The 14,898-nt window shown below is 47.0% G+C and overlaps 1 protein-coding gene across 1 annotated transcript in view; it reads right to left on the reverse strand.

Moving 5' to 3' along the window:
* FGD5 (FYVE, RhoGEF and PH domain containing 5) overlaps window positions 1-14,874 on the reverse strand; it is a 226,640-nt gene extending 211,766 nt beyond the window's left edge. The window contains exon 1 of the mRNA XM_015425259.1: window positions 14,801-14,874. Within this exon, the coding sequence (XP_015280745.1) occupies window positions 14,801-14,813 (13 nt within the window). The 5' untranslated portion in view covers window positions 14,814-14,874. The remainder of the gene's footprint in view (window positions 1-14,800) is intronic.
* Between the last annotated feature and the right edge of the window lie 24 nt (window positions 14,875-14,898).

Consider the following 14,898-nt stretch of genomic DNA (forward strand, 5'->3'; position numbering starts at 1 on the left):
ACAAAAGCAACATTATGTCATGTGTAGTGTACAGGTTTCTAAAATGGTAAACATGCCTGTTTGTTTCAAGATCTGTGTCATTGAACCGGGGGGAGGGGGAGAGAAAAACACTCTGTACCCAAAGAAAACTTTTTTCTGGGATCAGACAGTTTCTTGTGCTTCTCCTCCCCTTATTGTTTGAGGTTTCCTCCCTGGCCTCTTCTTCTTCCTCTGCTTGTCCCCTTTCATCTGGGTGAGATTAGGTTCCAGCAGGGCTACATCCCTTTCCACAAAACCCTCTACGTCGCACTTTCAGAACCTCAAAGGAGTTCTCATGGAATGCTCTCTAAGGTTGGCAACAACTTTTGAGAAAGATGAAAGTTGTATGGGTAGATTTTTAAATTCCTGTGTGAAGCTGACACATTTATTTTGCCCTCCTATATTACAATGTGATGCAGGGTTTAGAGCAGGAGTGTCAAACATGCAGCCTGGGGGCCAGATTAGGCCCCCGAAGGGCTTCCATCAGACCTGCAGTAGAACTGGCTGTCTTCTGCTTCTTCTTCCAGTTCTCCTGCTGCTGCTGCTTCATCATAGGTTTGCAGTTTACAGATACATACCTGAACAGCATACTCAAGATTGCACCAGCACAGACATTTTGATGCAATACTTCAGAGCAAGAGGTGTCAGTTATCAGACACTGTTAAATAAACAAAATATTGCAAGAGTGCTAATGTTTTAAGCATGTTTTTTATTTTAAGTAAAAAAAACCAAACACCTTTGTGCTTGTGTCCTTTATAAAGATTATATCTCCACTACCTGGCATTACATTTTATGACACACATGGCCCGGCCCAACGAGGTCTCATTTATGTTGGATCTGGCCCTCATGCCAAATGAGTTCGACACCCCTGGCTCAGAGTGTCAGACTGAGGGTGATTTCCCACAAGCGCTGCTACGCGCTCACTCTTCTCTTTGGCCCGATGGTACGTGTCAATTTCACACAAGCTGCTGCGCAACCGCATTTTGCCCCGCAGCTTCGTGCGATTTGTGCGGTTGTTGGCTCAGTGGTAAAGTACATACTCTGCACCCAAAAGGTTGCAGGTTCAATCTCAGGCATCCCCAGTTTGCACGCCAGGAAAGATATTGGTACAAGGCTTGCAGTGCCATCCCAAGCATATTTATACCCTTCTAAGCCTATTGACTTCAACAGACTTAAAAGGCGTAGGTCTGCTTAGAATGGCACAGCCTGTCAGAGCAGAGACTCCTTTGCTCAATGGACCAGTGGTCTGAGTCATATGTGAACATAGTTTCACATCTATGGTCCCCCTTTTCCCACTATAGCCTATGGCACTTTCAAGATCCAAGGGAACACCAGGGCAGTTGTCAAAGTGGTGGAAAAGGCTACTTGGAAAATCAAAAAGGGTCAAAACACTGGTCTTACAGAAGCCCAAAGCTTTTTGGATACTAGCCACTGGCTGTCTCCATCACTTGGAGAGTTGACACTGGACAGCCAGGATGCATCCACACATACTACTATTGTGCTACAGCAGTCCTTTGCACATGGATTTTCCTGTGTGGAGGTGAATGATCGCTATCATGCAATGATACCCCAGTCTCCATTAATGTGTGGACCCTGAGTATCCAGGCATCATCTGAGCCTATGTCCCTGTTGATCAATTGTATCTGAAATCTACTAGAAGGAAGTGTATGAAACGGTACCTCAGGGATTGTCTTCTCCCAGGTGAAGCTGCCCAAACATTAAGACTGACATCAGAAGCCCTGTTGATGATGCCTACTGAAGTGAGGCAGATTATCCTGTGGGATGGGGCTTTTCCTGTGCTGGCACCTCGTTCATGAAACTCCATAGCTTCTATTACATATGTCTGGCACCACCATGGTTTAATCTTCATTGCTAGGTAAAAACATTCTTGTTCTCTCAAGTGATTTGGCTTAATACAAGACCAATACACAGAGATGTGTGATGCCAGTCGGGTAACCCTCCACAGCAGTTTCTGATGGACAAATGGCATGAGGGGGAAGCCTGGAGCCCCTCCATTCCCCCCACCCCGCTACTGAGCCAAATAAAGCAATGGAACACTCTGAAGGTGAATCCCCCTGATCATGCATGTGGCTACAAGTTAGGCTGGATACCCATGACCTGACTCGTGTTACACGTATTGTGTCTCTCTGCCTGCAATGTGTCTAGCTCTGCTTCTTGGTTTCACTGGCCCTGTGCTGACTTCAGTGGTTCTCCTTTGTGATTCTTCTGCTTAAATATTTACTGCTACTAAATCTAATCTTTGTTACTGTTTTTATCTGCTGCTATTGTGAAGTTTTTTAAAAAAAAACAACAACCAGTGCTGCTGTTTCCTTGTTTTAATACTGTTGTTTGGTTTCATTGATTGTGGCTTTGTTTTGAACACACCCTCAAGAACCATACTGTTGTGAAGCAGTATATAAATAAATCAAGTAAGTAAATGCTGCTTTTACACAAAAGTGGCAATGGTAGCTCCATATCTGAACAGATGGAGGAATATTAGTCCATCTAGCTCAGTACTGGTCTATTGGCGTCAGCTCTCTGAGGCCTCAGGCTGAAACAGATCTTTCCCAAAACACCTGCTACCTAAGATAATTTAACTGGAGATGCCAGGAATTCAACCTGGGACCCTCTGCCTGCAAAGCAGGTGCTGTACCTCCGAGCCACAACCCCAAACTCCATGATCATAGACAGCAAGGCATTAGCTGACTGCAAGCTCATCACAACTCCAGCAGGGCTTTTGCCCACAACTTGAACCATCTTTCCTGTCATTTGTCTGCAACTCAATAAGATGCAAACCCTCAGCTTTTGGAGGGAGAAAAAATGCTCACAGGGAATCTTTGTCTGAGGACTTGTGACTCTGCACGACCCTGATCTCTCCTTCCTACCTGTGTGGTAGTAGGTCAGTTGTGCAAATCCCTGCTGCAACTTTGCACAAATGTACAAGGAAGAGCCACACAAACCAATGATTCTCTCCTGGGAATGCAGCCATGTGGAAGGGCAGAAGAGGGGAACTGTCATGCTCGCCGTGCAGCCCGACCCCAAGGACCCTGACCCAGGGGATTCTGCACCCTCAATTTCCGAGGTTGAGTTCCCTGCACCCCTTGAATCACCAGACCTAAGTCCTGAGGAGGATAAGCACCAGTCAACAGGAGCGTTTGCACCTGGAGCCAAGCCGGCAGAGCCGAGCACAAACACCACGCCTCCTGATTCCCCTCCACCGGTGGCTCGTTTGCGAGAGCAAAGGTGACAGGACATGGCAACCCGGCGAAAGGAGGCGCGCATGCGAGGTCGACGTCCTCTAAGCCCAGAGTACTGACCAAAGCCAGGACCCTGTTAATGGCCAGTAATTGGCTAACAAGCGGAACGGGCTCTTTAGGCGGCTCTCTCAGATCCACAATCCGTGCTGGCAACTAGTCTCTTGGACGACTCGCTGCACCCCAGACCCTGCGTTCCTGTCTCCTGATTTTCGTACTGACTTCCTGGCTCCTGGCTCTGGTTTGCATGACGTTGTTTCTCTCCGGCTCCCTGACTACGGACTGTGTACCCTGACTTCTGACGAACGGCTTTCAGCTTCTGAACTCTTTAATACAACCTCTGGTAACCCTAGGCTACGTTTTGATTTGGTGTTTTGGACTTTGCTCCCTTTACTCTGTCTTCTCTGGTACCTTGACCTCGGACTGTGTTTTGGACTCCCGTGCCCTGCCTGGCCCACCAGCCCAATCTTGACAGGAACACGCATGGTCAGAGCAGCTGAGTTGTCCCACGAAAATCCCATTTAGGTCTCCTTTCAATCTAAATCGTACCATGCAGGCCTCAACTGAGAGTGCAGCCTACAACCCACCCAACACCCTCTTATGGTTGCCCATTGCAAGGGAAGATCCAGTACTGGTGGCATCACCATAGCCAGGAATTTGTTTTTTTGGGGGGAGGTGCTGTGGCAGGCTAATTGAATTAAAATTAATTAAAATCAAATTAGATTACCAAGAATAAAAACCTACTGAGCACTTTATTGTGGCTCCTTACAAAACGCCAAGAAGCTCTGTACACCAAGGTGGAGCTTGCAAAGCTGCTTCTTTCCTCAAGTCTGTGGGAGGGAAGAGAGAGTAGAGAGGACTCAAAAATCCCCCAGCAGCAGCAGCTCTGCAATTGTTGGAGCCTGTAGCTCTGGTTTTCAGGAGGCGCCAGGAGGTGAGCAAAAGCCAAAGTCCTGCGGGGGGAAACCACCTCAGGGGGTCAGGCTGACAGAGGACATTTGCGGTTTCCCCCAGAACTGGGGGAAGGTTGGGGGGGCATTGGGGGGTGCCACAAATTCAAAGGGGCCGTCAGTGCCCCCACTGGCTGCAGCCCTGACTGGTGGGCAGGCATGAAAAAGGAGGAGGAGGAGGAGACTGGATTTATACCCCGCCCTTCACTCGAAGTCTCAGAGTGGCTTACAAACTCCTTTCCCTTCCCCTCCCCACAACAGACACCCTGTGAGGTAGGTGGGGCTGAGAGAGCTCTTGACAGAAACTGCTCTTTCAGAACTGCAAGCTTCTGGAAATTCCAGAAAACCCTTTGAAACCATTGCTTCTAAAAAACAATTTCTTAGGGAGCAATCCTTAGCAGATTTACTCAAAACGAAATCCCATTTTATGCATTCTCCACGCCTTCATTTTCTCCTCACAACAACCACAGGTAGGTTAGGCTCAGAGAGAGTGACTGGCCCCAGCAAACTTGCATGAGAGTGTGAAGATTCAAACCTGCATCTCCCAGATAAACACTTTTAAGCCCTAGAATGGGACCGCAACTTCACTCAGATGGCCCCGTGCCCAACTTTAATAAGTTTACCAACTATTTTATGTGTTTAAGTCAATATCAGAGACAACACACATCAAGCTGTCCCTGACATTTAAGTGGAAGAGAAAGCTTTTGCTCCTCTGAGGGGTCCATGGCATGTTATATACCAAAGGGCCCCTGAATTAAGGCACATGGACACAATCCAGATGAATGCAGATGGGTCTTAGTAAAACAAAGTAGAACTGTGCCTAATATAAGAAAGACTGTTCCATGGCACTGGATTCCTTAGTGTTCCAATAAAACGGAGACCAACACTTTGGAGATCCACTGTTACTGACTACCGTAAAATAAAAGAATCTTTATCCTCATTAATTTTAACTCCGTTTGGAAGTGTTGTGCTGGGATGAAGTCTACGTATGCTAATTTCTACTCCTCAGGCTATCTTAACCAGCCTATAAAGCACAGTTTAATAGGCTGTAGAGATAAGCCATATTAACATTTTTCAGAATTTAGATAAATCTGGAGCATGTGCTTTGTGACCTGCTTCCCATATGTTATAGAGACTGTTAAACTGATGGCCTGGAGTGATTTACAAGGAAATAATTCCAGAAAAGGAAGTTCTGCTGATGTTATAAACCATCTGAGCTGTCATCAACAGAATCCCAGGATGAAACAATAAATAATTTCAAGATCAGATGGATTTCATACCCTCTGTGTTTCACTTTTTTTTGTAGGGTGCTTTCCACTTTGAGAAGGAACTCCCAAATTCTCTCAGGGTTAGTTTGGGATTTTTTTGGTAATTTTGGTTCATTTGTAGCCACCTGCCTCTCTCTCAGATGGAGGGGTTAGGGGCTTGTCACTGATGAAGCCTGGATCTTTCTAGGCCCAGTGGGTCTGTGGGGAGAAGCCCCTGCCCTCCAGCCCAATGCTGAGCTGAATAAGGGGATAGGAGCTCAGCTCAGCCCACTGGGTTTCAGACAAGCTTGAAAAGCAGCAAGACAGACAGGCTTATCAGAAGTTGAGGGTTCTCATCAGAAACGCAGTGCATAATCCTAAGCATGTTTTTGTACAAGTCCTACTAAATTCATTGAGTTATATTCCATATAATGCTATAAATAATGTCCTTCCAGTGGTGAGCTGACAAAGACAGTTGTAGACACACACCCCTCCTCCCAGCACTTGAGTTTACCAAATGGAGAAAGTTAACATACAAACATGGCATAAACTCATAAATGTAGAGGGTAAAAGTAAACATAAACCTAATAGGCCCAGCATAGCCTGAGCTTGCCCAAACTTGGAAGCTAAGCAGGGTTGGCCGTGGTCAATACTTGGATGGGAAGCCATCAAGAAGGCTAGGGTTGTTATGCAGAGGAAGACAGTGGCAAACCATCTCAGCTGATCACTTGGGGCTGAACTTCATAGGGTTGTCATAAGTCAGTTGCCACTTGACAGCAGGATGCTCCAGACAGCCCAATCTCATCAGACCTCAGAAGCTAAGCAGGGTTGGCACTGGTTGGATGGGAGACCATCAAGGAAGTTCAGGGTTGCTATGCAGAGGCAGGCCATGGCAAAACACCTATGTTCCTATCTTGCCTTGTAAACCCTACGGGGTTGCCACAAATCAGCTGTGACTTGATGACACGTTCCATGACCAAAAAACAAACAGGTATTTGAGCAATGATTAAAATAACTATACGAATGACGGGAAAATAAAGAGGTGTCTGGTGGCATCTTAAAGATGAACCGATTTATTCAAGTATAAACTTTGGTTGCTCACAAAAGCTTTTTAAAAAATGGCTGTTAATGTTAAAAAGATCCTTTGAGTCAACACCTGAGTTTATTTTATTGCCTACTTTGTCTTAAATGCTCATTAAAGTAACAACCAGGCTTTTCCTTAAAAAAAAAAAAGTACTATATGTAATTGCAAGTCACTAGAGATTTCCTTGAAATTTAGGCAGAAACGGCAGAGCAGAAGCCATTTGGCAGAGCGAAAATGTGCCATAATGTAGTTATTTAAATCAATTTTCCCTTAAGAGAAATGAATAACCTAGGGCTTTTGAGAGGCCAGATCAATAGATCAGAACATTTACTATGTATTTTCTTTATCACCCATAAATGTAATTCAATAATATAACGTGAGACAAACAGTGCTGGGAAAATGTATATACCCCAGTACAGTTTTTTTTGGCAGTCATGTTTCATCAATTTATGAGGAAGTACTAAAATGTAAAAGGACTTCAGTTCTAATCTATTCTGTTTTCTGTGATCTTTCTAAGGATTGCTGAGGCTGCACCTCTATGAACACATAGATGGGAGGAAGTTCCACCGAATTTAACTCACCCACCCACCCGGAGAAGCATTTCCCACCATCTAATGAAAGCCAAAGCCTGTGCATAGCAGCAGGTGCTAGGGTTGCCAGACCACGGTCCAGGCGGGGTTTTCCCCGATTTCTGGGACTCCAGGCCACTGCCAGCCAGGAGGTCAGCGGGGGAAGCCCCACCCCCAAACAGGCAAGTCACCCTGTGACGCCCCTGTCATGATGCCATCACCCGGAAGTGACATCATCGCTTGGGGATGTTGGCGGGTGCCACTTTAGTTTTTGGACAAACTATGATTTTGAGGGCAAAACCCCCAGAGTTTTGCCCAAATACTAAAGGGGCACCCCCGACGTCCCAATGCGATGATGTCACTTCTGGGTGATGTCATTGTAATGCAAAGTGCACATGCCTGATGATCCCAGAGATGAAGCAGGATCCCCCCACCAGCAGCCAGGTAGGACCTGGCAACTCTAGCAGGTGCACATGACCCCCACCTCAACATTAGCCGGAAGCTACCATGATCCTTGTGCCCAGACAATCATACAAATTATAGTGGAAGCTGTCTGCTTTATTGTAAGTTAAAGGTAAAGGTAAAGGTCTCCCTTGCTCGAAAGCCAGTCAAATCCGACTCTAGGGTTGTGGTGCTCATCTCCATTTCCAAGCCGAGGAGCCAGCGCTGTCCGAAGACATTTCTGTAGTCATGTGGCTAGCGTGACTAGACGCCGAGGTGCACGAAATGCTATTACCTTTCCACCAAGCAGTACCTATTTATCTACTTGCAATTTCTTGCTTTTGAACTGCTAGGTTGGCAGGAGCTGGAACCAGAGACGGGAGCTCACTCCGTCATGCGGCACCCGGGTCTCAAACTGCTGAACTATCGACCTTCCAGCCTGCAGTTCAGCGTCTTAACCACTGAGCCACCACAGCTCCTTTATTGTACTTTCCTACAAGCATATTAACTTTATTCAGCCCCTCCTAATTTAGTCCCCCTGCTGAGGTAGTTTTCCCTCAGTCACCTCTACTCTTGATTTGACATCGGTCCTTTCATAAAGCAGATGTTGCTTCTGGTTATGTTTCACTATTTTCAACCAGGAGAGAGAGGGCAGGGGAAAGGATTTAAAAAAAAACTCAAATCCTGGATAGACACCCCCCCCCCCCGGTTAAAGTTGTGGGAGGAGAAGGACACACGGTTTGTACTTTGGCCCATTTAATTGCACAAATGTACAAATGTACATTTGTAACAGTGTTGCCTGCACCTTGGTGTTTAGTCATGCTGGCCACATGACCACAGAAACGTCTTCGGACAGCGCTGGCTCTTCGGCTTTGAAACGGAGGTGAGCACCGCAACCCTAGAGTCGGATTCGACTGGCTTTCGAGCAAGGGAACCTTTACCTTTACCTTGACAAATGTACAACCATTGAGTTGTTCAGAGAGACAAGTGTTCCCAAGGAACACATGCCATATAAAACACAAGAAAGGAGGTGGTGATGCTCTACTGCCCTCTCTAAATGGTACCCCTGCATATCTAAGCAGGATGATGAATAGGAATTTGCAGCTTGGAAATTTACTAGTCAAGAGGTAAACTGATCAACATTCATTGCTTCAGGCTGATCCTGCATTGAGCAGGGGGTTGGACTAGATGGCCCTTCCAACTTTATGACTCTATTATATTTCCAAATACTGTGGCTCCAAATCCAAACAGTGTTTCCAACTGTTGGGAGTGACTGGAAAGCTTATAAATTGATGGTTTGTTTTTGTAATTTGCTGCCTGGTTTCACTTTCCCATGCAGAGGAAAGTGGGAAGGGCAGTAAAGGGAGAGACCAACTTGGCAGAAATGTGCCTGACAGGGTCGCTGTTCAGCCAGAAGAGTTAGCTCATCTTCCTGCCAAAGAGGCTTGTCCCAGGTGAAACACATCCATTTGCCAGTTCATGATTCTCATTGGCTGCTGAGCAAACTATTAAAATGATGTCAATCAGACAGCACCTTTTTTTTCTTGGAAGGGAGGTAGGGAACAAGAGGAGAGCTTCGGAAAACTATATATCAAATTGCTTGAAAGAGCAATGATATTTATTCAACGTTTCCTGCCCATTCTCCAAGGAATTCAGGGTAGCGTACACTGTGTGTCCCCCAATTTTATCTTCACAACAGCCCTGTGAGGTAGTTTAGATTGACTGATAGTGACTGGCCCAAGGTAAACCAGGGAACTTCATGGTGCAGCAGAAATTTCAGCATGGATCTCCACAGTCAGAGTCTAACCATAATCAGTGGGCCTTCAGTGCATTCTCACACCCCAGCAGAGGATAAGAAGTTCAGGAGGTCAGTACCTCCAAGGCAAACCATTCAACATCACGGTAATCCAAGTCTATGCCCCAACCACTGATGCAGAAGAGGCTGAAGTGGACCGGTTCTATGAAGACCTACAACACCTCCTAGAACTAACACCCAAAAATGATGTCCTCATCATCATAGGGGACTGGAATGCTGAAGTAGGAAGTCAAAAGGTAACTGGAATAACAGGCAAGTTTGGCCTTGGAAAGCAAAATGAAGCAGGGCAAAGGTTAACAGAGTTTTGTCAAGAGAACACACTGGTCATGGCGAACACCCTTTTCCAAAAACCTAAGAGGCGACTCTACACATGGACATCACCGGATGGGCAACACCGAAATCAGACTGACTATATAATTTGCAGTCAAAGATGGAGAAGCTCTATCCAGTCAGTAAAAACAAGACCTGGAGCTGACTGTGGCTCAGATCATGAGCTACTCATTGCAAAATTCAGACTTAAACTGAAAAAAATTGGGAAAACCACTAGGCCATTCAGGTTTGACCTAGATCGCATCCCTGATAAATATACAGTAGAGGTGAAGAATAGATTCAAGGGTCTAGATTTGATAGATAGAGTGCCTGAAGAACTATGGACAGAGGTTCGTGACATTGTACAGGAGGCAGCAATGAGCACCATCCCAAAGGAAAAGAAATGCAAGAAAGCAAAGTGGCTGTGAAAAATACTGGTACAAATAGCAGAGGAAAGAAGGAAAGCGAAAGGCAAAGGCGAAAAGGAAAGATTTACCCAACTGAACGCAGATTTCCAGAGAACAGCAAGGAGAGATAAGGAGGCCTTCCTGAATGAACAGTGCAAAGTAATAGAAGAAAACAATAGAATGGGAAGGACTAGAGATCTCTTCAAGAAAATTGGAGAAATCAAGGGAGCGTTCCATGCAAAGCTGGCCATGATAAAGGACAAAAACGGTAGGGACCTAACAGAAGCAGAAGAGATTAGGAAAAGATGGCAAGAATACACAGAAGAACTATACAAGAAAGACCTCGATGTCCTTGACAACCACGACGGTATAATCACTGACCTCGAGCCAGACATCCTGGAATGTGAAGTTAAATGGGCCTTAGAAAGCATTGCTAACAACAAAGCTAGTGGAGGTGATGGTATCCCAGCTGAGCTATTCAAAGTCTTAGAAGATGATGCTGTTAAAGTGCTGCACTCCATTTGCCAGCAAATTTGGAAAACGCAACAGTGGCCACAGGATTGGAAAAGATCAGTATACATTCCAATCCCAAAGAAGGGCAATGCCAAGGAATGTTCAAACTATCGCACAATTGCACTCATATCACACGCTAGCAAGGTCATGCTCAAGATCCTACAAGCTAGGCTTCAACAGTACGTGGATAGAGAACTACCAGAAGTACAAGCTGGGTTTCGAAGAGGTAGAGGAACGAGAGATCATATTGCCAACATTCGCTGGATTATGGAGAAAGCAAGAGAGTACCAGAAAAATATCTACTTCTGCTTCATTGACTATGCTAAAGCCTTTGACTGTGTGGATCACAACAAACTATGGCAGGTCCTTAAAGAGATGGGAGTACCAGACCACCTCACATGTCTCTTGAGAAACCTGTATAAGGGCCAAGAAGCGACAGTTAGAACCGGATACGGAACAACTGATTGGTTCAGCATAGGAAAAGGAGTACGACAAGGATGTATACTGTCACCTTGCTTATTTAATATATATGCAGAGTACATCATGCGAAATGCTGGCCTGGATGAATCACAAGCGGGAATTAAGATTGCTGGGGAAAAGATCAACAACCTCAGATATGCAGATGATACCACTCTAATGGCTGAAAGTGAAGAGGATCTAAAGAACCTCTTGCTCAGAGTAAAAGAGGAGAGCGCAAAAGTGGGCTTGAAGCTCAACATCAAAAAAACTAAGATCATGGCATCCGGCCCCATCACTCCTTGGCAAATAGAAGGGGAAGCTGTGGAAGTAGTGACAGACTTCACGTTCCTGGGATCCCAGATCACCGCAGACTGTGACTGCAGCCATGAAATTAAAAGACGCCTGCTCCTTGGGAGGAAAGCGATGGCGAACCTAAACAGCATGATAAAAAGTAGAGACATCACCCTGCCTGATAAAAAGTAGAGATATCACCCTGCCAACAAAAGTCTGCATGGTCAAAGCAATGGTATTCCCAGTAGTCATGTATGGCTGCGAGAGTTGGACTATAAGGAAGGCCGAGCGCCGAAGAATAGATTCTTTTGAACTATGGTGCTGGAGAAGACTCTTGAGAGTCCCTTGGACTGCAAGAAGATCAAATCAGTTAATCCTCAAAGAAATCAACCCTGACTGTTCCCTGGAAGGCCAGATAATGAAACTGAAGCTCAAATACTTTGGCCACCAAATGAGAAGGGAGAACTCACTGGAGAAGACCCTGATGCTGGGAAAGATTGAAGGTCAAAGAAGACGGGGACGGCAAAGGATGAGATGGTTAGACAGTGTCATAGATGCAACAAACATGAAGTTGAGCAAACTTCAGAGGACGGCGGAAGACCGGAAGGCCTGGCGGGACTTGGCCCATGGGGTCGCAAAGAGTCGGACTCGACTGTGCGACTGAACAACAACAACAACCTCTGAAAAAGTCTTTCTCAATCATTTCTGTCCTGGAGGGTAAAATTAATAGTCACACTGCAGGTGTATTATACAGCCTGTATAGATACCATCCATGAATAGTAATGCTTGCGCTTCTGAGATTTAAAGAAATGGGAGGGGGCATGGTTCAGTGGTAGAGATTCTGCTTAACATGCAGAGGGTCCCAGGTTCAATCCCTGGCATCTCTATTCAAAAGGAGCAGGTAGTAGTGATGGGAAAGACCCTTACCTGAGACCCTGGAGAGCTGCTGCCAGTATGAGTAGACAACATTGATCCTGATATACCTATGGCCTGACTCAGTAAGAAAGCTTCATATGTTCAACTTTTACATGAAATTGAGGTAATGTAATTCATGTGTTGCCATTTGTTGTTGATGTGCTGGTTATTACCCTCCCTTTGAACTCACCATCAACATTTTATAGAAATCTTTTCTTATAACGGTCAAAGCTTTAAATCCTGTAGCTGTCTGGCACCCATCTGAATACAATCCTGCATACTCAGAGGTAAATCCCATGGAGTTCAATGGGACTCCCTTCAGTGCAAACATTGTAGCCACCTCATCTATGCACTTGAGAACAGAAGAAAGATTTAAAATCTTGTTTTGGAGAGAGATTAAACGCCCAAGAAAGCCAGTGTACTAGCTAAAGCCGCCAGGATGCTGGAGAATGGGAAGGAAGGAAGCAAGTCCAAAGAGGAAGTGCCAACACAGCATCAACAGGAAGAACAAAAGCCCCACCAGAACAAGAGATTCTCTTGCTTACAGAGCTCTCTCCAAAGGAAAAGAGGGTACAGCAGGCAGTCTCATAAAGACTTGACATGTCAGATTGTGTAGCCCAGCACAAGCTCAGGAACTCCACAGAAGCATGAGGAATGCCTGCATCAATTACAGCAAAGAAAACCAAAATGCAGACATGTCCTGAAATGAGCCCAAACAGTATCCTCTGGTGAGCATTCTCTTAAGCAAGGGCATTCAAGATGGAGCAATTCTGTTCGCTACAGAGGAAGCCCATCCAAGTCTGAGTTATTACATCTTCTTGGGTTACTACTCGGTTTTGGTTAGTCGGCACACTGCAGTATTTCTGATGCAACTCTTTCTCTCGCACGTGGAGTCTCTTGCCCTGCATTTTGCATGGGGTGACACTCTCTCACACTCAGCTCTGGCAGGGAACGGTGAAATACATACACTGCCCTGAGCTCTTTTGGAAGGGAGGGCAGGATTAAAAAAAATGCACGAGAGACAGGCAGACTGACAGACAGACACAAACATGTTAAAGAGGACGGCTCTGAGAAAGGCCTGAAGGGTAAAAATAGTTACCTCAGAATCACTGAACCTTCCCTTGTAACTCCACTTTCATTGGAATGACTGAAAGGGCTACAATCACTCCTTAACGCAGCACTGCCACCCTGAAGGCTGGAGCTTGGCTCCTGTGCCAGCCCACTGTTTGCTGACAGTCCTACCAGTAAAATGCTGTGTGTGTGTGGGGGGGGGGGAGAGATGGACTTTCTGTTGTGATACAGCCACTGCCAACCTCACCCTGTCAGGTCCTGGAATGTCCAAGTATAATCTGGGGCTGATCCATCACAAAGCATTTGCAAAAAGGATGGGCAGTAACAATGCTGTTGGCCCCCTGCTGGAGAGGGCCGGAGGTATGTCTTACCTGAGGGACATGATCACCTGAGGAAAGTGATCGGAACCGGAGAGGTAATAGGAGTGTGGATTTGTGGCTCACAGGGGCAAAATCCCTGCGCCTGCCAGAAGGGAGGAGGCAAGTGGTCCCGTTTGAATGGGAACCTGGGCTTTCCTCCAGATCACTTATTCGCCTCCTCTCCTGCCAGTCAGCCCTTCCCCTCCAAGGGGCAGGGGGAAAGTGAAGGGGCATCTCCTCTCCCCCCCACACACACCAACCTCAACCGCGAATGTGTCCCCACAGAAGGCCGCCAAACAAACTGCAGCGAGACAGACGCGGCATAACAAACAGGCCAGTGTCAGAGAGATCCGCAAAGCCTGGCTCCTCTCCGGGCAGGCTGTGCCAGCCTCGGAGGGGGCAGGCGGGGCGGGGGAAAAGGGAAAGTTGGGCATCTCCTGGCACACTTCCCTCCAGGCCAACTTCTGAGGACCCCCAGCCCGCCTACAGCCTCAGCAGCCCGGCGCCCTCGCTCCAGGGAGGGGAGCGGAACCCCCCCCCCCTACGACGCCCACGGGCGCCATAAAATTAACGTTAAGTTGACACTTCAGCCGCCCTCGAGGTCTCGTCGTCGGCTTCCCCTCCTCGTCCTTCCCCCTTCGAAAGAAAGAAAGAAAGAAAGAAAGAAAGAAAGAAAGAAAGAAAGAAAGAAAGAAAGAAAGAAAGAAAGAAAGAAAGAAAGACACTGTGGGAAACAGGATGCTGGACGCCATGAACCCTTGCGATGCTCCAGCCGGGCACCTTTACGTCCATACATCTGTGGTGTGCAATCCCAAGCAGTTAACACCCTTCCAAGTACAGGGAACTCCACGCGCTTCGAAGGGCGTAAGTCCGTTTAGGATGACGCCGCGAGGGGCCCCTTCCCCTGCTTAGATGCAATGGGGGGAGGGCAAAGGATCCCTCAGCCACGGTCGCAGGACGACAACTCAGCGGACTTTGCCGACGCGCCGCTCCGCGCGCGGGACTTTCTGCCGGGCTCGGTCTCCCTCGGCCGCCCCCCGCCCGGCTCCCCATCTCTCCCCCCCGCCCGCCCGGTCTCCATCGGCGTTGCCCCTTACCTGCGTCGCTCATCTTCCGGCGCCTGCCCCCTCTGCGGCGGGCTCTCGGCCCCCTCTTGCCCCCGGCTCAGATCATGGTCCCGGCCGAGTCCGACTCC

The sequence above is a fragment of the Gekko japonicus genome, unplaced genomic scaffold (assembly GCF_001447785.1).
Source record: "Gekko japonicus isolate JY-2015 unplaced genomic scaffold, Gekko_japonicus_V1.1 scaffold2, whole genome shotgun sequence".
NCBI classification, from domain to species: domain Eukaryota; kingdom Metazoa; phylum Chordata; class Lepidosauria; order Squamata; family Gekkonidae; genus Gekko; species Gekko japonicus.